At 40.1% G+C, this 22,886-nt stretch overlaps 3 protein-coding genes across 6 annotated transcripts in view; 2 read left to right on the forward strand and 1 right to left on the reverse strand.

Annotated features, from left to right (window-relative positions):
• The first annotated feature begins 297 nt into the window (after positions 1-297).
• si:busm1-163l24.3 (uncharacterized) lies at positions 298-6,259 on the forward strand. Of its 4 annotated transcripts, none has more exons than XM_057346760.1 (6): positions 298-411; positions 674-870; positions 1,927-2,033; positions 2,115-4,937; positions 5,026-5,243; positions 5,443-6,258. In XM_057346760.1, the coding sequence occupies exons 2-6, from the start codon at positions 687-689 to the stop codon at positions 5,510-5,512; spliced, it is 3,402 nt and encodes a 1,133-aa protein (XP_057202743.1). In that variant the 5' UTR covers positions 298-411; positions 674-686; the 3' UTR covers positions 5,513-6,258. The 4 variants fall into 4 exon arrangements, with proteins under 4 accessions (XP_057202743.1, XP_057202745.1, XP_057202746.1 ...); XM_057346762.1 differs by having other exon boundaries at positions 305-416; positions 5,443-6,259; XM_057346763.1 differs by lacking the exon at positions 298-411 and adding an exon at positions 423-570 and having other exon boundaries at positions 5,443-6,259.
• Positions 6,260-7,470: 1,211 nt separating this feature from the next.
• Positions 7,471-8,954, forward strand: si:busm1-163l24.4 (uncharacterized protein LOC368754 homolog). The gene has a single exon (XM_057346847.1). The coding sequence runs from the start codon at positions 7,793-7,795 to the stop codon at positions 8,663-8,665; it is 873 nt and encodes a 290-aa protein (XP_057202830.1). The 5' UTR covers positions 7,471-7,792; the 3' UTR covers positions 8,666-8,954.
• A 1,012-nt stretch (positions 8,955-9,966) lies between these two features.
• vat1 (vesicle amine transport 1) overlaps positions 9,967-22,886 on the reverse strand; it is a 28,709-nt gene continuing 15,789 nt past the window's right edge. The window contains exons 3-6 of the mRNA XM_057346801.1: positions 20,622-20,792; positions 18,387-18,476; positions 16,108-16,349; positions 9,967-14,946 (exon numbers count right to left, since the gene is read on the reverse strand). Coding sequence (XP_057202784.1) covers positions 14,668-14,946; positions 16,108-16,349; positions 18,387-18,476; positions 20,622-20,792 — 782 coding nt within the window. The 3' untranslated portion in view covers positions 9,967-14,667. The remainder of the gene's footprint in view (positions 14,947-16,107; positions 16,350-18,386; positions 18,477-20,621; positions 20,793-22,886) is intronic.

Here is a 22,886-nt window from a genome sequence, read left to right on the forward strand (position 1 = left end):
AATGACACAAAAGTAAGGGAATTAAGTATGACCAAAATGTTAAATTATAGCCTTTAAAATGAAGCTACTCACCCATTTAGATGGCCACATTTATAAAATAAATTCCACTGAATTCAATACTATGTTATGAGTTCTTTTCACCAGGGTTTTGTTTACAAAACATATTTCAAACATTAGACAAAAAAGACGTTACCGTTTTTACTTGAGCGGAATGCAGCGGGTGCAGTTTTTTTACTTTCTCAAGTCATAAAAACTTTTTGAAAAAGCCCAATTCCACAATTCTCACTTTCACTTTTATTTCACTGTCGACGCGACGCGAGACAGACACTGAAATATCTCTTTAGGAAATGAAAAACGGCTTCATCTGAAAAGCGACACAACAGCGAAGTGTTGATAGCACGCAGGGGTGAGGTGAGGTGAAGATGTGCATTGCGCATTTTATCTTGAAACAACAGTATAACTGTGCTTCTCACGAACTCTGTTGTTAGTTACACTTCCTGTATGCTCCGATATAAACAAACGCTTCACTGAACTCCGACTTTAAGCTTTTGATACCAAAAACAAGTAAAAGTAACTAGTATTGCTTGAAAATATATATATATCCGCGCATATAGTTTGCTGTCCGCATTAATAGTTACATCAATATTAACCACGTGTTCGTGTTACATTATAGGTATAGGTGCAGGATGGCAGAGGAAGGCCGTGCATTGTACGTTCACGGTTTGCCGACAGACGCGGATCACGAACGGCTCCGGGACAAACTCCTGATTCACTTCCTACGCGCGAGGAACGGAGGAGGAGATGTCACGTCGGTTACTGTCATCAGTGGACCACCCACGTGCGCCCTCATCACCTTTGAGGAGAGCAGAGGTTAGAGTTTGTTTGGGACGGCTGTCGAAAAGGAGAGAGGCATAAGTGCAGGAAGCACTGTGTGAGAAACATCTAAATGTATAAATATAATATAATGTAGGCTACGTTTATGCATTAGCAATCCACTATGACTTGCTTTTTTTTAGATAGACAAGTTTGCTTTAAAATGAAATGTATTTTATCTGTGATTCTTTTTAGAGGATCTATTGACAGAAATGCAACAGAATATACATAACTATGTCTTCAGAGGTGTATAAAGACCTTACATAATGAAGTGTTATGTTTTAATTACCTTAGAATGAGCAATTTCTATCTACATACACCGCGGGTCTCCTTACATTAATGTTGTTTCTACAGTAGCCCTAAATGGACAAACTGCTCTGTAGAGCACATTTCGTAAATACATGATCTCCTTCGGCAAAGAAGCAAATGCGTGACGACATCTTAGCTCTGTGTCAGCCACCGTAGTGCTTCGAAAGGGAGGGGTGGAGTGAGCCATTGGTTGCAATTTGCAACCTCACCGCTACATGCCGCTAAAATTCATACACTGGACCTTTAAATATGTGGTCACATGATTAAAAAAATCTTATCTCACTCTTTATATTTCTGGTGCTGGAAAAGTGTATTTAAAAATAATTGTCAAAGTACTTTGAAATAGGAATAGGAAACAGTCCAAATGCACAGATACAGTCCAAGGCTGCCAGAGTTTGCATATAGCTAATGAGGTCTGACCCTTGCAGGCCGATTGATCTGGCAAGGCTAGGTTGTGTTGTCAGACTCAGTTATTGATAAAGTGTTTGTCGGTGGAGGAATTTCAATGTAAATAGCAAGTGAGTTTTTAGTGTGCTTGGGTGTGCGTCTCGCAGCATCGTACGACAAATGAGTATTGCGTTATTTCTAAGACAAACATTGAAAGTCTGATGCTTTTATAAAGAGGTCACTATCATAAATTAACATTTGTGTGCATCTGATTATGCAAACATCTTGTTTGTAAAACTGCTGATGCAGTTTTTGCTTCTCAAAGGAGATTGATCATCTCTCTTTGGTTTCATTTAGTGGTCCAGAGTGCACTTCGTCATCGTCCTCACATTATAGAGCTAGATGGCAGAAAGTATGAACTCTCTTTGAGCTTCGCAATTCACACGCCCTTGAGCCTGAATAAGGTTGGCTAACAATATAAACATTATATTTTACTTTTCCTTACATTTTCCATATTTACATTTTGTGTCATTGTCTTTATTTAGGTGGTCCTCGATATGACTGTGAGCATAGATTGCAGTCAGCTTCAACAGCGTGCAGAGACACTAAACACACTGTGCTGCAAATTTCCAGGCCTACATATGAAACCTGGCCTAATACAGCAGACGTGCACCTTGCAAGGCACATATTCTGAGGTTCAGGATGCCTTGTCTTATATGCAGAAGTACTTTAGTCTCACTCAAAACCTTTCAAAGACCAAATATCCTGATCCTAGTGAAAATAGCTGCCATGCTCCAGAGAAAAGGGAAGACCTTGGGAGTCAAGAGCAACAGAGTTGGACCAGTTCTGCACACCAGTCATCAGAATTTTACATGAGAGAACATGGCTTTGAATCTACTCTGGGTTTAGGAAAAGAGGGGTATGGACTGAAAAAGAGCACCAAACCTGAAAAAGCCAAAGTGGAGGAGGGGGCAGAGTGCAGAATAGATGAAACCAATTGGCAAGATCTTTCACTCATCATGGAAGCTGATGTGTTTGCATATTTGCAGAACAACAAAGAGTACAGGCATTTATTGCAAAATCATGGCGTGCAAGTGGTTCACGTGACATCTGACGGGGTCACAACCCTGTACCTGCAATCAGAGGTACCACCAGGGTCACAGGATACAAAGAAAATGCGGCAAGCTCACAAGGAGCTGAGGCAGCTTTACCAACAGCAAGAGAATTGCCTGAGGAAGGACCAGCTTCAGAGACGCATCCTCTGCTTGCCAAATGGTCTGACTGCAGCGTTAAAAAACGTGCAGTCAGTACTCCCTAATGTTCTCCTTAGTTATGACCAAGACAACTTTTATATAGTGGGGGAGAAAAGTGAGGTATCTCAGGCCAAACAAATTCTACTGATTGGGACGGGGAAGGGAATGATGGGGAGCATGACAGACTTACCAGCATCCTCTTCCAGTTCTGCATCACCATCACCGGAACCCTTTGAAAACGAACAACAAATGAAGAAGAAAAACGAAGTGCAAACTCCAATGACCCCTAAACTGATCGGCTCAAACACAGAACGAAAAGGAGAGGGCGGAAAAGAATACAAACTAGCGGCTCGGTTTAAGAGCTCTGGGTTTGGAGGTAGAGGCCTTTGTGCTAAGGAGGAGATGGGTGGAGATCTGAAGAGTATCACAAACAAAGTGGAAATGCTAACGTTAACCCCGAACTCTCAGTCAACTCCACCCATTAGGCCTTCCCTTAGTACTGCAGGCATTATCAGTCATGAAGTGACCGGTGAGGGAACTCAAACGTTCAGGATGACAGGGCTAAACTGTACAGGGGAGGATGTCCTGTTTAAAAACCAAGACACACTATCTTTGAATACATTAGGGAGCAACACATCCACTGGCAAATCAACTTCTTACCCTGCATACACTTCTGCATTGGCAACAGGAATCAATGCCACGTTGAACCCAAGTGTGAATGCTCTTTTGGATAGTAATACAGAATTGAAGTCCGCTGCCCCCTTCGCAACATCAGTGTCCACTTCCAAATCTCCTTTAAGGAGGACCAGTAGTTTTTCTGGTCAGCTTTGCCTAAAAGAGCAAGTGCAAAAGAACCAGATCGCTACTGGGTCATTGACTAACACACATGCACATCAAAGAGCAAGATCCAATAGCCTTAGTGGTGGTAAAGACAGTATAGGTTTACCGGTTTCTACAGTGGAAGCAGAAGTCACAGTGTCTTCAGTAATGTGGAACTACATTAAAGAAGCTTACCTCAATCAAGTGGACAGCATAAAATCTGACTTGCAGATGTCCGAGAAACAAGTAGGCAAAACAGAGGTGAGTGTGGTACTGAAGGGCACAGAGTCCTCTAAGGTTGAGGAAAGTCATCGTCAGTTTCAGAATTTAGTGGCTATGGTAGCCAGTGACTTCACTGTTCGGGAGTTGCGTTTGGCTGAGCTTGGCCTGGTTGAAAAAGATGAAGTGTTTGAGGCCTGCTGCACAGATGTGCAGTCGCGTTTTCGTAAAGTCATCTTGCACACATTGATGGACAGAGTTTTCATGCTTGGGCCAAAATTGCTCTGCTCTCAAGTCAGTGATATATTTAGGGAGGTATTTCCTGTGAAGGATTCTAATTCGTTTGAGAAAACTGTGCTCCTGCAGGAGGGTGTAGCTCAGGGAACAGCCAAGGCATCTTTAAGCACTCTAGACCAAATGAGCAATCGGGTACCAAAAGTGGACCACTTTAAGTCCGATCAAAATGAAATGGTTCCATCTAACAGTGGTCAAACCAAATGCAAGAGTCAGTCAACGAAACAGAAATTGGCTACATTCGAAAGGTCAGAAAAACTTAAGTCAAAGGATGAATTAAGCAAGTCAAGCTTACCCAGTCAATCAAATGATGTCAGAAAAGACCAAACAGGACTAAGAAGTGATGAGCAAAGTTCTTTTCCTCCCAGAGCACACAAAAAAGAAGATATCTCATTGTCGTTGAAACAGACCAACCTGCTTTCCCATAAACCTTTAGGCCATTGTGTATGTGGAGCAAGTGGACCCGATGTGAAACTGACCAGCTGTGGTGTCATCCTATGCAGTGTCTGCCTCCCAAAGCATTCACAATGCAGAGTTTGTGGACTGGAAGAGTTGCATTCTAAGAAGAAGGTTCTAGAGAATCCGGTACATGGCTCAAAGGCTGTACGACAGAATCAGATGCAGGAGCATCAAGAAGAGCAGCATTCAGGAAAAGAGGCCAGAAAAGATCAGAATGGCATCCGTGGCACTGTGAGATTTTCAGAGATATCTTTGAGCATTCCTGGTTTTGACAGATACACAACAGCCAAGATCACATATTGCATACCTGATGGCATACAGGGGGTATTATTCCTAATACTTAATTTTTAGAGTGAAGCATCATAGCATGTGGTATACAATAATCAGGCCTCGCTCTACACATCTCTTCTAGGATACCGATCCATGTCCCGGGTCATCATTCCAGGGTGGTCTGTTTGAGGCCTACCTGCCACTCAGCTCAAAAGGATGGGCTTTATTGTGCTGCCTTAAAAAGGCTTTTCATCAAGGGCTAACTTTTGCTGTAAGTCCAGGCAAGATTGACGGTGAAGGTGGAAAAGTGACCTGGGGAAAGATTCCTCACAAGACAAAGATGGACGGAGGAAAGAGTCTGTGAGTACAGATGTTGGAACTGTTACTCATATACTCAGAAATGTACTTTTTTCTTCATGTACATGGTTTATTCAGTATTTCACTAGATGTTGTTTTACTTACGTGTGTGTGTATCTTGTAACACATACATCTGAATAGTTTTGCTATTTTTTTGTCTTCGTAAAGTGGAAATAAGACATAAAAGTTTGTTTGTGTGTAGGAATGGATATCCAGACTCATCATACCTTAACCACTTAACAGAGATACTGGTGGCTCATGGGATTGAATGAGTACCTGCGATTAGTCAAGATCAAGTCAAATCCTAATGGTGATATGACTACCACAAGTCTTCATCCTGACCACACATAATTCGTAAATAGTGCTGTACACAAAGTAAATGATTTTCAGTCTGTACACAAAATCATTTTGGATTAGAGAACTGTTAAAGGCAACTAGTAATCATTTAGCATTCAGTATTTTTAATATCAATTACTTGTGATTTATATTGTAATGAATGTGGAATGATACTCTTAAATATAGTTTTATTAATACGTACAGTATAAATAACGTTCAACCTCTGTAAATTCTGCATCGATTGAATGTCTCTTTGAATACAAAATCTTATTTTAGAGTTTGTGTATTTTAGTCTGTGTAATTGTATAGATGATTTGTTGAAAATGTGTTTTTAACCTTCTTCATTATACATGTACAAGAAAACTATAGTGTTTTGATGTGTATTGCCTACTCTGGCTTTTAGTTGTGGTATTACTGCTGAACTAGTTTGTGTATAATTTTGTTGTACAACCTTTCAGTTCAGCAAAGTAAAACGTATTTTGTTTGTCAGTCAGTTATCAGCAGTAGATGGTAGGTTTTTACATTTTCAACCCAAATTGTAAGTGGCACTTGCCCATGCAAACCTTATTCTGCAAAAGAATAAAACTTAAGACAGTGAAAACTTGCCCAGTGTGAGTAGTGTTTGTACTGTAAAATTCACCTCAGTCAACCTAACTTTATCAGGGTTATTGATGCCACAGGACATTAAAAGGTGAGAAGTATGTTCTCATATCAAACATTTGCAATTGATCTTATTTTTGTGCATTCAAATGTAAAGCTTGAGAAACGTAATAAATTATGTTTGGTGTATTTCAAGTCAAACCTTACAAGACACATTTTCATGCATGTGTGTGGAGAGAATTCTCTGAGGATAAAATGGACCAAGAGAAGTTTCATTCAAGCTAATCAGAATCTAATGTAATATGTTTGATAGAGTAAAATTGGAATAGAATATAAAAGGTTGCTCTCCTTATAAAACCTCAGATGTCCAATTTCACTGTTTTTCAGGTAATGGAAAAAACTAATATTGTGTTGTCAAAGTTGACAAACACTTTTTATGACTACTTTTTAATAGTTCGATATTTGCACAACCCAGTGAAAAACAAATGGTGGCAAAAATGGCAAAATCACGAAATATGGCGATCCAAGGATTCAGAAGGACAGTGAAAGGAAAGAATAGGAAACTATATCAGACTATGATATCACTTGCTATCACTGCACATCACTTGCTAACTTTGCCTATTCTGTAAACCTTAGCAGCATTAACAAACTGGTAATATTCATGTACATCATAATGAACAGAGTAGTTCCAAAGAGTTTGTTTGTCATCTTTATGCCATTTTATACCGCTTATACCAACAACTAGAGAACCAAACTCTGGTTATATGCTCTGAAACACAAAACACCTGACCCTGGCAGCATTCTTAATCTCTTCAGGGATGGCTTCCCATACAGGTTTTAAGATTAGTCCTAGACTTTAAAAAAATGTTAGATTTGTCTTAACTGAAAACTGCTTGCACTGACGTGTCTTAAAATACAGCAGTGCCATTGTTTTGTCTCAAGATGCACAATTGTAATGTTTGTAAGGCAAAAACTATTGTCCCAATTTAGCTAAAGCCTAGTCCTGTTTTAATATCTAATCCCTGTGTAGGAAACCGCCCCTCAGTGTTTTGTCAATATGGGTGAACCAAGAGATCTGCTACTCCAAGACCAACTCAGCACTTCTGTGATCTATTGAATCCAGTCACAATTCCCTGCAGGCTGTTTCTGCTTGGACTACAATGGCAGCTGTTGGGAATAAAGAGTCCAACTGTTCCCCAAGGCCTTGTAATGGCATATTATAAATGTAATATAATGGACAGTGTTGCCTTCATTGTTAAAAACAAATGGAGGTTAAGAACGAATGGAAGCTTTTACCTATTTAAACGGTTCTGCCTAAATACTTGAACCTAGAGCAAGTAAAATATAAGATCTAAAAAATAAAATGCCACCTGATATTCATATTTCATTTCATAGTTGACACGTCTATCATACGCAAAATAAATAACAAATTGTTAGGTGTACAAATATTTTCCTGTAATGCCTTTTCTCAAGATTTAAATACTTGACAGGCGATTGAAATACCTGCACCTGTCAAGCAGGTTACACAACACAAACTTGCATTCTCAGTGCCGAAAATAACAATGCAGATTTATGGTGTCCTCTGATGTGTTGAGAGCGAAGACAGATTTTGAGGAATGGCAAAGAAGTGTTTTGAAGATCAAAATCCTCTCTGTTGTTCTATCTGCTTGGACCAACTTCAGGATAACAATTCCCATGGACACAATTACTGCCTGGATTGCATTAAAGACTGGGATGCACACGGCAGCAAAGAGACAAGTTATAGTTGCCCTCAGTGCCGAAAGACCTTCACACCCAGACCTGTTCTCAACAAGAACACCTGCATGTTTGCAGAGATGGTGGAGAGGTTTAAAAACACAGGACTTCGGGATTCTTCACCTACGCATTTTCATGGTTCTGGCCCGACGGAGTGTAAAATCTGTACCGCACAAAAAACAAACACTTTGAAGGTCTGTCCAGAATGTGAGGATTTACGCTGCAAGACCCACCCGTGCCATCGTTTTAATGACCACACCAGAGAAAAGCACACAGTAATTGTTGTTAGTGCGGACTATCACGGCAATATCTTCTCTCGGCACAACAGACTGCTGGGGGTTTACTGTCGTACAGACCAACAGTTCATCTGTACTCTGTGTCTTAAAGATGCCCACAGAGGACATGAAGCATTTTCAATGATGCCCGAGAAGAACGGAAAAACTCCAGAACACAGGAGACCTATGGCAAAAAAAGCACACAGGGGCAAGAGCAAAACAAGTGGACATGGCAAAAGAAAGTCTAATAAGATCATGCATGGCACTGGACATAGACACAGTGGCGGGCATACCCGGGTCTCACATGCAAACAGTGGGCATGAAACTGTCCAACAAAAGAGCAGTGGACGTGGAGTTCATTCTCATGGGCACAGTCATGGTGTTGGACGCAGGAAGAGTAGAGATGGGGGTCATGGAGATTTAATCACAGGTCATGGTCATGACAGGAAATGGCTCTAGAAGAACCACAGGAGATACCTAAAATGTCCAGTGATTCATGAAGGAACGTCAAGAGATTTTATATGAGCTTAAGCACAGTTTAACAGAGCAGCAAACTGGAATGTTGCCTCTACCAGATTCAGGTGTTCTCACTGCAGCATTTTTTAGAATTACTGTATATTCTCTTTTGGATAATTGTGTATTTTATATAACAAAAGTACTAATTAGCCCTTGTTTTTACAATGAACAATTCACAAGAATGTAACAAATTTGTTTTAGAGTAGGGACATGAAATAACCTCATAAATACAAAATCTCTTATATACACTCTGAATATGTGTCATTGTCAAAACAATTTTGATTTGAATCTTTTAATGAATACAATGTAAACATGTGCTGTATTGTATGTACATAACTTAAGATTTTACTTTTTACAAGACAATAAACTTCCAGACATGGAAATAACAATTTGAAAATCTTTTTGTCATTTCCAAGTTTTCTCTGACTTAATGAAGCTTAAGTTGCTGAACTACATTTTCTGTGTTTGCGTTTTCACGCAAAAATGAGATAATTTATTCACACTTATGTCATTCAAAACCTGTATATGATTTGTAAGTTTATGTCTTAGTGGTTTTGTGTATACAGTGGAAGTCAATGGGGCCAGTTTTTGGTTACTAACATTCTTCAAAATATCGTAATTTGCATTCTGCAGAAAAGTCATACAGGTTGACATGAGGGTGAATAAATTAAAGAATTTTTATTTTGGGGTGAACCAACCCTTTAAGAACACTACACTCTTAAAAATAAAGGTGCTTAAAAGGTTCTTCGCAGCGATGCCATAGAAGAACCATTTTAGGTTCGTCAAAGGCTCTTTAAAGAACCATCTCATTCTTACTTTTTTATAATCTGAAGAACCTTTTTTGAAACAGAAAGGTTCTCCAAATGTTAAAGGTTCTTTCATGGCATCAAAGAACCTTTTGAAGCACCTTTTTTTTAAGAGTGTACACTAGTTTGTTTTTTCCTTCCTAATCGTAATCACAATCAAGTATTTTGTTTTTGTGTTTTCTTACAAAAATCCTTTAATGTGAATTAAAAATGTAATAAAAAAACGACCAATCATTTTATAACCAACTAATGTGTGACAACATAATGCTTTGCAAATAACATAATATTGTGGGGACTTAGAAGTATTTGAAAATGAGATTATGTTGCTCATTCTACATTATTACCTAAGAAAGCAGATCGCAACAAAATCCCCATTACATTTTAATAGTGTGTTTTTAATCGATGTTGTTAAATAATGACTCCAGAAACATCTGTATGTTTTTTTTAGTTATGCTCTTTAATTAGTCCTGGAAAACATGTAAGGCAAAATGGTCACATCACACACAGAAGCATTATGAACTCTACGGTCCTCACGACCACACGCAGTCCAACCAACCCAGAGTCAAGCACAGATACAGCAGCACTTCAGGTTCTCAAAATGAAACGGAGAAAGTTCACATGGAGGGTTTCTGAAAACAAACAAACAACAAAAACAACCTGCGGTGCTTCTCTGACGTGTGTGGAGGGGGGTGATTTAATGCTGACGAATAGGGGTTTTGAATTTCTAACCAATCAGTAAACAGGAACGCAAAATGGTGTCTCTGATTGGTTCTTGGTTTGAAAAGCCAAACAGGAAAGTCGGAACTGTGCAAACTGAAAGACACCAAGTATTCATATCTGAACATACAACCAAGTGCCACTACCCACAAGGCATTTGTGAGACAAAAACAGATGTTACTCTGAGTTTTTATGATTTTTTGTTGGAAACGGCCTGAAACGCCTTTCTTCAGTGTGTCTGATGACACCAGCCATATGAATTCAGATCTAAAATTCCACTTCAATCTTTTCATAGCTAGTTGTTCACATGAATTTTAATATCGGTACACTAAATGGCAATTTAATTTAGTATCTAATATTGTAACTAATGTCTAAGCATAACGTTTAGCTGCATTGGTTAATAACAGGAATTCTCGACTTGGCGAACCTGAGGGGTGTTTCCTGTTCTGGGAAAGCTATTGGATTGAGTGTCTGAGGAAGGAAGCAGCTTGGCTCCCAGTCGCACAATTCCATATCCACGAGAGACAGTCACACCTGCAGCTGAGCTCATTGCTAAGTCGTACGCGCTCCAAAAAAGGAAGAGGAAGAATATTCCATCACAAACCTTGAGAGACTTTAAGCAGCACAGATGTCATTGTTGGGTGTGTGCGTGTTACGCAAGGTCTCTGGATTCAGTGGTGCTTAATGTTAACCAGACAGACAGAACTAAGAAACGGAGAGGTGAAACTGAATCGTAAGCTGCTGAGTTCCAGAACCAGAACACGGGGTTCTAGATCTAGAATGTTATGCAGCAACGTGACAAAATACTGAACTGGACAAGATTAATAAGAGTGTTGCGTGAACGTCAACGCGTAAACATTTGTGACCTGTAACTGCTTGGAAAAGTACATTGACATGAATATTTTTATTCTGACTGCTGATGGATTTTTTTTGTTTACCTCTGGTAAATATGCCACTTATCGACCCACACACAATACACGGAAGTATCTGAAAACAACAGGACACCTGATCTGGGGGGTTGTGTATAGACATGCGTGGAGGCAATCTGGTGTTGGTCTACGACTGAGGCACAGTGAGAACGAGAGGTTTTGCATGAATTTGAAAGTTAGCAGAAAGAACGTTAGATATCAGTCAGCACCAATACAATTTAGGGCGTAGTCAACCACACACGACAGGAGCAAATTCAGAATCATAGGTCTCGCAAGATCACTTTAACAATAACCACAGAAGGTTGCATCTTTCATCTTCACTTTGTTTTTTTCTTCTTCAGTACAGTAAGCACAGTTATAGCGAAGGTCGTGCCTTCACGACAAAAGTTTGGCACACTCTGTCAGGACCAACTAAACATGACTCATCACACTGTAAAGGAACTGCAGCAAAGCCTTTTCAACACAAACCACTAAAATGCAGACCACTGAAACAAACAAACAAAAACACGAAAGAGGACGGATATTTTTCAATGAAATGTTAGTCAGGGTCACTTAGTGTTCTCGGTCACCATTCACAATAACACAGGAAGAGAACCGGCAGGGCACAACGAAAACCAAAAATCGAAAGTCAACCGGTGGATAAGTATTTCAAACTGGATCAGGATTCAGTTTCGGGTCCGATTCTTCAGGCTAGTACGGCAGCACCACTCCCACCCCAGTGCATTCTGAAACCATTAACTTACAGTGTAAGTGAAGCAGATGTGGCAATGGAGTGGGGTTTGTGCACATTATATAGTGATTATGTAAACAATGCGTTGGCCTTCAAGAATCTGCATTTTAAAACACTTGCTTCTTGTGTTCGAGCGGAATAAAGAGGAGTGTGTTGGTGGGAGAGAGAGAGAATGTGACTGAATGTGCTGAAGCTGAGGGTCTGAGTGAAAACCTGGACTGCAATCGGAGATACAGTGGATTGGGAGTGGGACCACCATCTCTATAAGTTCAAAGGATAGCAAACCAACGCGGGCCGTTCACAGGGGCCGGAATATTTAAGAGTCATAGTGAGAATTAGAAATTGATAAAAGACGACAGAGAGAGTGTTAACAGTTCGGTTCACCCAAAACCCTGTCATCATTTACTCAGCAAATGATAACAGGATTTATAATGAAAACGTATGCGTGATCCTTTAAAATGCTGGACCGTAGCATAATTTAGCATGAGGGAGGTAGAGAGACTGAAAGAAACGATGTTTGAAACCTGACAAGACCTGAGGACAGAGTCAGATACGGAGACGCGCACGCGCACTGAATCACGCACAACAGACGCACATATAAAAGAGGGGGTCTGGTTTGTTTCACATAATCAGTTAATCACTGACATGAACCAGACTCCAGTGCACAGGGAAAGCAGTCAGCAGGTGTCTTGAATACTTGAATGATGGCACTGCAATCAACATAAATCACCAGCGGTGGCAGTAGATTACTGCTTACTGAGAAAGAGGTGGGAGGAGCCGGAGGATTTGATTGACGTGTCTAAGAGAGGAGGCAGAGGGAGTAACCGCATCCCTCAGGGAGTGTGCGAGTTATTTAAATGTTTATAAAAGCACAGAGGTTCAAAGTATGAGGAAAATAAAAAGCGGTAGTGTTTTAGACTTCTTGCCACGAAGTGTGTCTGTCGGGGATGTGGGGGTGAGACCTGACTGTCCTCTCTAACCGGACTAACTGCTGTTGCCATGCCAACCGCAATGACGCAAACTCTTAACAGGAGAGAGAAAGCCAGATGAGTGGAGATCATATTTAAATGTTACACGCAACTAGCGCGCTGCGGATCAGGGTGATCGGATGGTGATCCGTCACGGGACTGAGGGGCGGAAAGTGCCCTGGAATCCTGGAGGAGGTTCTGGAATGAAAGGCCACTCCTGTCTTTATCTGACCCTCCATATGCTTCCACATCTCAAGAGTTCATACAATGCGAGAGAGAGAGAGAATGATGGGAAAAGCCTGAGAGAACGTTCTCTATAATTGGACCTGTTTGCCAGCTAGGCTCATTAAAATCCAAGCACTTGCCCTGTCTAATGACATGGCACATTGATCAGCTAGCCACTGAAGCTTAAAGGGTTAGTTCATTCAATTAAATATTCAAACTTATATGGCTTTTTAATTCTCGTAGAAAACAACATTTTTTAAAGAACATTTTCTTTTTATATAATGAAGGTGAATGGGGACTGGGGTCAAGTTCCCCCCCACCAAAAAAAACCATGAAATTGGTCCACGTGACTTGTGATATCATGCAATAGCTGTGTGAAGATTTTAAATGTATAGTGCACTATATTTGGAATACAAAAATGAGAAATGGTTCCATTCTTGTAATGTTGCAGCTTGTCAGACTCAGTCCCCATTCACTTTCATTATATCAATAAAAACAGTCAATTAATAAAATCATCTTTTGCGTTCCATAAAAGAGTAAAAGTCATATTGTTTCCGAACATCGTGAGGGTGCGTAAATAACTGAATTTTCACATTCAAATAACTTCTTTAAAACACCCTCTCTTTTCTGTCAAGCTTATGAGACGGCAATGTGCCAATGGGGTTCTTTAAGTTACTACACATGTGTGCTTGTATCCGTATCAAAGAAGCTTGTTGTCTCTCTTAGCCAATCAGAAACCACCCGACTCCTCCAGAGTTCGAGTCAAATACATGTCAGTGAGTCAGGTCCTATAGAAAATCAACATAAACAATGGCAACGTAGGTGGGTGCCCTTGTTTAATGTGCAGGGTGTTCTGGGTGGGTCTTTTGATGACATACGGCAAGCCATGACAGAGAGGGGAGGGGCCTGTCAAAAAGGGCGGACGTTGTTGTCACGGTAACAGCACTCCTCCTAAAGCCAGGCGCAGTCTCATGGCAAGTACACAAACACGTGGGGGGATGTAGTGTGTGCACAGGTTTTTGGCTTACGTCTAGAAAGATAACAAATTTTTAGTTGGAACAATAATTTTATAGTGCATTAGTTTGACAGGAATAATATGGTAGTATATTTGGACAGGTGCAGAATTCAGTTACGTTACTATATAATTGAAGACATTGGTTGAGTAAACATTGCAGTGATATTTATAAAAGGATAATACTGCCCTAACACGCTTCGACAGCGTGCAGTCATACGAAAAGTTAGAAAGGACACATGAGAATGCAGAGGAACTGGGAACACAACCGGGTTACAATATCACAATAAAGTGGTGTTTTCCCTTAGTGTACAGTGTGTGTGTATATGTGTGTGTGGATGAACATAAGCAGTGTGTGTTCAGAGCAAGAATTCTGCCAACTGAACGATCGCAGATCTAATGTCAGAGAAATTACCTGGGGTTTGGCAAACTCCACCATACACCCCCCCACCCATTCACACACATACAAATATAACGCACACATACACACACGCAGACCACTCCCAAAACCCCGGACACGAACACAAATCACATTCACAATAGGCCTTGGCTCTCCACTCAGTTCTCCTCTTTCTTGGCTTCCTCCTTCTCTTCCGCTTTCTTGTCCTCCTTCTTGGGCTCCTCCTTCTTGGGCTCCTCCTTCTTCTTCTCATCCTTCTTGGCCTCATCCTTCTTCTTGTCTTCCTTCTTCTTGTCGTCTTTTTTCTTGTCGTCCTTCTTCTTGTCCTCGTCTTTCTTGACCTCCTCCTTTTTCTCCTCCTCCTTCATGGGTTCAGTGGTGAGGATGATTTTCCCGATGTTGTTCCTCTCTTGCATCCTACGCATGGCATCGCCGACCTAAATGGGAGAGAGAGAGAGGGTGAGAGAGGGTGAGAGAGAGGAACGGTGGAGAGAGAGCAGCTTGATTGGCCATCTGCTGTGGTAAGAATATCTTACAAGCTGTTGATTCCCACCAAATTCACTGCCTGAACACATTTATATCAGGTAGATGAATTGGAATCAAATACACACAGTTAACAACATTCTTCAAAATATCTTCTTTTGAGTTTTGCGGAAGAAATAAAGTCATACAGGTTTGAAATGACAAGAGGGTGAGTAAACTATGAATTTGGGTGAACTATCACTTTAACTTTTTTTATTAGTTCAATGGCTTCTGCGCGGTCTTTTGTTTCCATTTAATAGAAGAAATATGATCAGTAAATCCCTTTTAAAAAATGGCAAATGAATGAATAAGCGAGTATGAATTCCTCTGGCTGTGTTGCAGAGCGTGAGAGACACGACCTCGGCCGTTTTTTACTCGGTCCACCTGTCTTGCTCTCTCACGTTTTTCCCCCAACTCACCTCTCCTTTACCACTCTACCTAACAACTAGCACCACGGCAACAGCGAGCCATCTCCTAGCAACGGGAATAGCAATCTGGCCCTGACGATTGACTTGTGGACAGAGAAGGAAAGAAAATGAGACAGGAAATGAAAGCAAGAGAGAATTTCAAACAAACAGTGCGCTGAAAAGGATGGTGTTCACATCCGCTGTTTGAAATGGTGTGAAATTTTCATTGGAACGTGAAATAATGCATTCAAGACTGTAAAAGCATCTTTCCTCACATAAGTCTCCCGAGACCGAAAAAAGCTCATATCGTCATAAAAGCACCAACTCGCATTTGCCGTCACTTACTGTAAGAGGGATGAGACGTCTCCATAGCAACAGGAGAGAGAAGAAATAATAGAGAAAGATGGATGAAAAAATAGCAAGCCAGAACACTTGATCAAAGGATAGAAGGAATACGAGGCATGGATGCATCATGGTGGTTAAGGTGAGGATCATGAAAGAAAGCCTACGCACACATATCTGATCAAGGTAGCGTCTCGATACATCACCCTGCCACAAATTCTCACACAAATAATTCAAACCACACACACACACACACACACACACACACACACACACACACACACACACACACACACAAGTTCAAATTACACATTCTCCTTCATTTACCTGTTCTAGGTGGTAAGTGGAGTCAATACGGGGCTTGATCTTTCCCTGTCGGTGCAGGTCCAGAATGGCCGTCATGGCCTGAGCAATGAGCTCGGTCTCGGAGTCCAGGTATCCCAGGTGAAACCCGCACATGGAGCGATTTCCCTGGATCAGGCTCAAAGTGTGGACGGAGAACTGCTGGTACCAGGTCTTAGCCACCGCAAACAGGTTCTTCTTCTGGCCCGACAACATGTTAGCGGCGCCTGCAGAGCCAAAACACAATAACAAATCTCAGGTCAGGTTTATGTATCTTGGCATTAGGAGAAAAAATATCACACTTGAGTCACATCATCACGTGAGTGCTTATTTTCAGTGCATTTTAGCAGTTTCCCATGGGGTAAACCTTTAAAATATATTACTTTACTAAAAATTGTCACTGGTGGGCAAAGCCACATAATACAGTTTGCATCATTTTTTCATAAATCATTGGTGGTATTGGTCACCATAGTCTGTGGATTTGAATTGTCTGTGGAAATATTTAAGCCATGAAATAACAAAAAACAACATTTGGCTAGTCTGCTCCTAGAAAATGTTGGTTGAGAAAAAAAAACCCTGCAGTGGGATCATAGAGCGCCTGGATTTCAAAACTGGATCCAAAAATGTCTTCGGTCCGATTTACGGCACTAGGCATGAAAAAAATTGTCTATGTGCAAGCGAGTCGTCTACAGTGCGAGCATGTTCACGGAGGATGAAAAGAGGTTTGTGCGACTTCCTTTTCTGCATGTAACGTGTATGTGGTTGACCGACGGGTGAATTATTGCTTAATGGCTCCCGCAGTGAATGTTCTCCATTTACAGAGTAGTGACATGTCTCTCTACCCCTCCTTCTCTCTCTCTTTTCCAACACTGCACTCTTTGACCCTTCCTCATTCTCTCACTGTCTGCACATCTTCTCGCATCACTTCCCATATCTGTCACAGTCTCTCTCAGTCTCATTTTAGTGTTTCTTCACATTATTATTCTATTAATTTCTTGTCTTTTGCACATATCCACTCACTGGCCATGCTAATGTCTTTTCCACATCTGACCCAAATTCTACATATTTTCTAAACCACCAATGTAAATCTATAGAGGAAATGGGGAGTCTCCCGGCCACATTTGATATTGATGGGATGACTTATTGAGCCCCATGGATGTTGGGGAAAGATTCCTCCATTAGAGATGCCCACTTAAAGGGATATTTTCAAAAATGAATCGATGCGTTTGTTTAAGAGAAATATCCATTTTGACAGCGCTATTAACATTGATGTCTAGCTTCCGTTATCCCGCGGCTGCACATGAACCTGAGGCTTGTTTTTCCGGCAAATGACAGTGACGAAAGCTCCCGCGCAGAGATGATGGTATCCTATTGGATCAAAACGAAAAAGGCCGCGTTCTTCACCGGAACTTACGACACGCCTGCATCATTTGCCAGAAAAACAAGCCCGGAGGGGTGTAACGGAAGCTAGACATCAAAGTTAATCGATTCGCTTCAGAAGACGTTTGTTAAGACCACAGAGCACTGTCGAGCACTTCTTTGATCGATGGATGCACTTTTTGGAGCTTCAAAAAGTCAACGCTCCTTCACTCCCATTCTACCGCTTGGAAGTAAAAGGATACGAGGTATTATAACTTCGACTGCATGATTCTTCAAGAAGGAAACCGTATTCAGTTAGGATGCCTTGAGGGTGAGTAAAACATGGGGTAATTTTGATTTGGCGGTGAAATAGCCCTTTAAAGCAATGACAAGACCCTTTCTCCCACACACAGCGAGCTCTTAGTTGGACTGTGATTTGGAGTCGACCCAGTCTGCTACATTCTGACACATTCTGGGTTCAGTGTCAGATAGAGGAGCCATTGTTCAGATAAAGCAGGATAGAGGAAGAGAGTGAGTGATACAGAGAAAGTTGGGTGGGACGACAGGACGCCATGTTGTTTAGAGGGTCTTGTTCCGGGTATTGTGTTTGTGAAGTTGATTTACTGTAATACGTCACTGTCTTTGGCAATTTTACCCAGATGGGCCTGTTGCAGATGGACAGATTCTACTAGGGGGGAAAACTGCCATCAAAATTACTGCTGGAATCATTTGATTTGGACAAGCTGAAAATAGGGAAGGATAAGTAAACCGGTTCAAGACTCAATATGCATTTCTAAACAATTAATAATAATGGTACAAGTTACAGAAAACGTTATAAAGGTAATTAATTAATATGCAAGTGCTGTATGTGTAAACTGTATAAATGTCAACTGGTTGTAGCTCACCGTAGCTAATAAGCTTCCCCATTGGTTTCAGCAGGTTGTAGCCTTTATTGGTGTCAGAACCTCCCAGAGGATCAAGAACAATATCCAACCCTGACAGACAGACAGAGACAAAGAGATTAGCAAAGATTACTAAATGAATTCTCAATTTCTCATTGATCCACTACTAGATTTTAAAGATCCGTCTGTTCGGGCCCAAGCAGCACTGTACAATGCGGAAAGATGGGGAGGAAGACCAAGCAATGTAAACAAGGGAGAAAACAACCATAAAGACACTGAATATATTTGTAATAACTAGATGAAACCGATCTATTCATTTTAATTAATAGATGTTAATATTACAGTAATCACCTGAACAAAATCTCCACTCCATTGGCCGTTACAACATAAGACATGGAGCTTTAATGTTGGACGTAAAATAGGAGCTTCAGAATTTCTACTTCTAACGCTTTAGATGCTCTAACCCACTAATAAGACCAAAGTGTATTTTCTCTTTTAAAAGTTATTTTATGGGTTACTGTGACTGTAATGTCATCAAGTGCGTCTCTAGTCGCACTGTTTCTCTACATTTCCAAGAAGTTATGGTTAGAGAACCACGTGCACTTAAATGTTTGGTCAAGTGCAAAACAAAACAAAAGGAATTCATTTTGTTCTTTCGTGTTATCAGAGGAATGTGCAAACAATTTTCTATCAGGTTGTGGTAGAGTTAGTCGACACATGTGCACGCCAAGATTTTAGATTTAAACCCCATGTATACATAACTTGGTGCCGAAATGAAAACCTGCCTACGTGGTTAGGGTTAAAGGGATAGTTCAATCAAAAATGTAATATCTATCATCATTTACTCACCATCTTGTCAATTCTAACCTGTATGGCTTTCTTTCTTAAGCAGAACACAAAAGAAGATCATTGAAGAATGTTGATAACCTAACCAGGGCAGTACCCATTGACTTGCATTGGTTTCTTTGTCCATATAATAGAAGTGTATGGGTATAGCTGTTGTTCGGTTAACAATATTCTTCAAAATATCTTCTTTTGCGTTTTGCAGACAAGAAGGGGCAGAAGTGAAAATGCAGTAAATTATTACAGAATTTTAAGTTTTGGGTGAACTATCCCTTTCAGTTAGAGAAACATGAAAATGCATTACAAAAAAATAAATGTATGTATATAATTGGGGTTTCCGGGACACCAAACATTTGGAACATTTTGTCCGTCTTTAATTTGAGTATATTTGCAAGTTTATTTTCACCAAACAAGTTTCACAAGGCAGTACGAGTTAATTACATTTCAGGGGCCTCATTTATCAAAAGGTTCTATATTTTGTCCTAAGTACAAAAAAATCTGTATTTATCAAACGTGGTTACCAGGTTCTTACGCACAGCAGTGAGTAATCATTGTTGATAAATCCCACATGTTCTTAAGCACCATGCTCGTTCATGTTCATTGTCATTTGCATTCAGAAGCGGCCCCAATGAACCATACATGGTGACCAAACCTCCCTTTATACATCAAGTGATTTTACTCTGTGCTCTGATCACAGCAGTCTTTGAAAAGGCATTATTTGCGCAATGCACGTTTTGCTCAATTTGGTTTTTAGTGTTAATTTCATAATTATTTATAGGAGATTAATTTAGCATAAATTAAAATGTTCAGAAAAGAAACCGAATTTGCAGCACTTTTTTGGTGAAATTGCAATGTTATTATGATTTGGTAAAGCGATGCAGTAATAGAAAAGCAATAAGATGTTAAACAAATATTTATTTAAAAAAATTAATAATTATTAATATGCAAACCTCTTTTTGTTCTTTTTCAGTTTGTTTGAAGGTTTTTTTTCATATATTGTTCTGTTAAGTGTGTCTTTTACATTGTGCTTTCAATAAAAGGTTTGCCAAATCATCTGTTTTTGAAGCTTCTCACACCAATTAGACAAATGTCTAGCTTGAACTATGAATTTACTAATTGAGTATTTGCAAATAAAGGACACAGGAAACACACGGTGGCACTTTCTTTTTGTAGCATCACTGTTCTACCACTAGATTTTCTGCGCAAGCATGCTCAGAGGCGTGTTTATATTTACACACAATTCTACGTACGAGTACAAGTTGGTAGATCTCACACTTTATGTGAAACTGTTCTTACAGTGCGCACTCACTACGCACACATCAAATCCAAGTCTAAAAATAAGCATTTGGTCATTACATCCATTTTTAAATGCAGGTTTGCTATGCCTGTTCTCACCTTTTGGGCTTATCTTGCGTATCTCTTCTACGTAATCTCGTGTCCTGTAGTCGATGGGGTGCGTGACTCCGCCCTGGCCGATGACCTCGTGCTTGCTGGCTGACGCGGTGCCAAACACTGTGACATCATTCACCGTTTTGCACAACTGAGTGGCAGCGATACCAACCCCACCTACAGTGAATGAGAGAGAGAAAAAACTTGATGATTTTCTGCCTCAAACCAAAGGCGGAACTGTAAGAAAGGGGCATGAGAAGGCAGAACTCAATGCATGACCTTAGACGTGCGCAATTTGATGACATGAACAGTGTAGAACAGTGTAGAAATTTCACACTTTAGCTTTCACGATCGCCTATTTGGTTGTTGACAATGTAAAGAACTGAAAAACAAACAATTTGCCATATTCACTACTGATAATGAAGATCTTTAAACTTTATAAAGATATAACTCAAGATAGACAGTCTAAGTTTAAGAAGAGAAGTATGAAACAAAGACCTTTATCAGGGGTCAACCGTGTTAAAAAGCCATTTCTAATCTCATCTCTGTGTGTGTGTTTATTAAGACAGAGCAAGAGCGAGAGTGCGAGAGCGAGGCATCTTAAAGGTCACAAGTACATGAACCTAAAACCATTATCTAATGTCAGTCAATTAATAGAGCACACGCATACATTGATTCATAAAATGTGATCAGTAAGTTCAATTCTCCTCAACAAATAACAAACACACACACACACACACACACACACACACACAGACTGTGTGTACTGTGTATGTAAATGTGTTTGACTCAGTCAGCCCACACTGAATGAGAGTTCAATGAGGGGCGACTCTGAATCAAGCTCATGTAATGCTCATATACAGCGTCCTCTGTCCCATCACTTCATTATCCGATCTCTCTCTTTTACTCGGGAGTGAATAAAGTTTGTGTTGCTATGGAGACTCAAGAAGAATTGGTTTTCTCAGAGAGCAGTAGGGCCGCCATTTTCTCTGTCGGAGGCTCTTGATGCATGAGAACACACATGCCTCTCTCTCCAGTTCCCGGTGCGCTTTTTAACCTGCCGTCTCTCGTGTCTCGTCTCCTGGACCTCACGGAGGAGGGGGTTGCAGTGCCAGGCTGCCCCATGACTGCTGAGCCGATCACAAGACTTACAGTTGAGCTGCCAAAAGAGCTCCTGAACCTTACACACACAGAAAATGAACCGCTTTCATGTGTGCTTGTATCTGCTAATCTCCAAAAATATGTGCACTTTTATTATTCTCTCATTGCATCTGCAAAGTACTTTGTGTGAATTTTGTATTTCTCCGCATGTGTGTGGTGACATTAGCCCCCCTCCCACTAAATATGGGCAACAGGATATGATGTCATCAATCTACTTCTATTAAGAAATTAAGAGTTCAAGTGCAAAAACAGATAACTCTGTTTTAAAAATGTTTTTAAATCCATGTTTTTTTCTGTATAAGTATTAATAACTAAAAAAAAGCTAACTTCCAAAATAAACATAATATTTTTAATTAATATTTTTAAATAAACATAAAATTATGATATAACATAATAAAAAGCATGATAAAAAACAAGTTATCAGACTTTGATGATAAACTCTAAAATATAATTAAGTCGGTAATATATATTTATTTTATATATTAATCAAATCTTTTAAAACCATTTAACTGATTTTTTCAGTGGGACATTTAAAATATTAAAATTCCAACAGTTAATTTCTCTCAAATTTACATGTATTATTTAAGTTTTATTTAAAGACCGTGTGAACCGGAAGTTGCGATCGTTTTTATTTCCGTATTTTGACGCATTTCCGAGTGAAACTGAATTTTGAATGAGAAAATGACCCACGTTGATAAATTATTTACAATAAACGCTGCAATATTTCATGAAAAAGTAGGCATTGTAATTTTTATTTCACTGGGACTTTGTTTTTTACACGAAGTGCAATATTGTCTAGAGTGACCCGTCAACCATATAGCAAACTGTGTGGCATTCACAATGTAGTGAATGAATGAACATGTTGTGTCCAACACCACGCCATATTTCTATTCCACACTAACAGCTACTTTGGTTACAGCAACCAATGGATATTGACTTGACACTGTCTGAACATCACTTGCAATATTCCAGTACTGACAGTCAGTAATAAAAATTGGATTTGAAAACCAGAGAGGCTAGAGAGAGAGAGAGAGAGAGCTAGAGAGAGAGAGAGAGAGAGAGAGAGAGAGAGAGAGAGAGAGAGAGAGAGAGAGAGAGAGAGAGAGAGAG

This window comes from Triplophysa rosa, linkage group LG11 (genome assembly GCF_024868665.1).
Source record: "Triplophysa rosa linkage group LG11, Trosa_1v2, whole genome shotgun sequence".
Taxonomy (NCBI): domain Eukaryota; kingdom Metazoa; phylum Chordata; class Actinopteri; order Cypriniformes; family Nemacheilidae; genus Triplophysa; species Triplophysa rosa.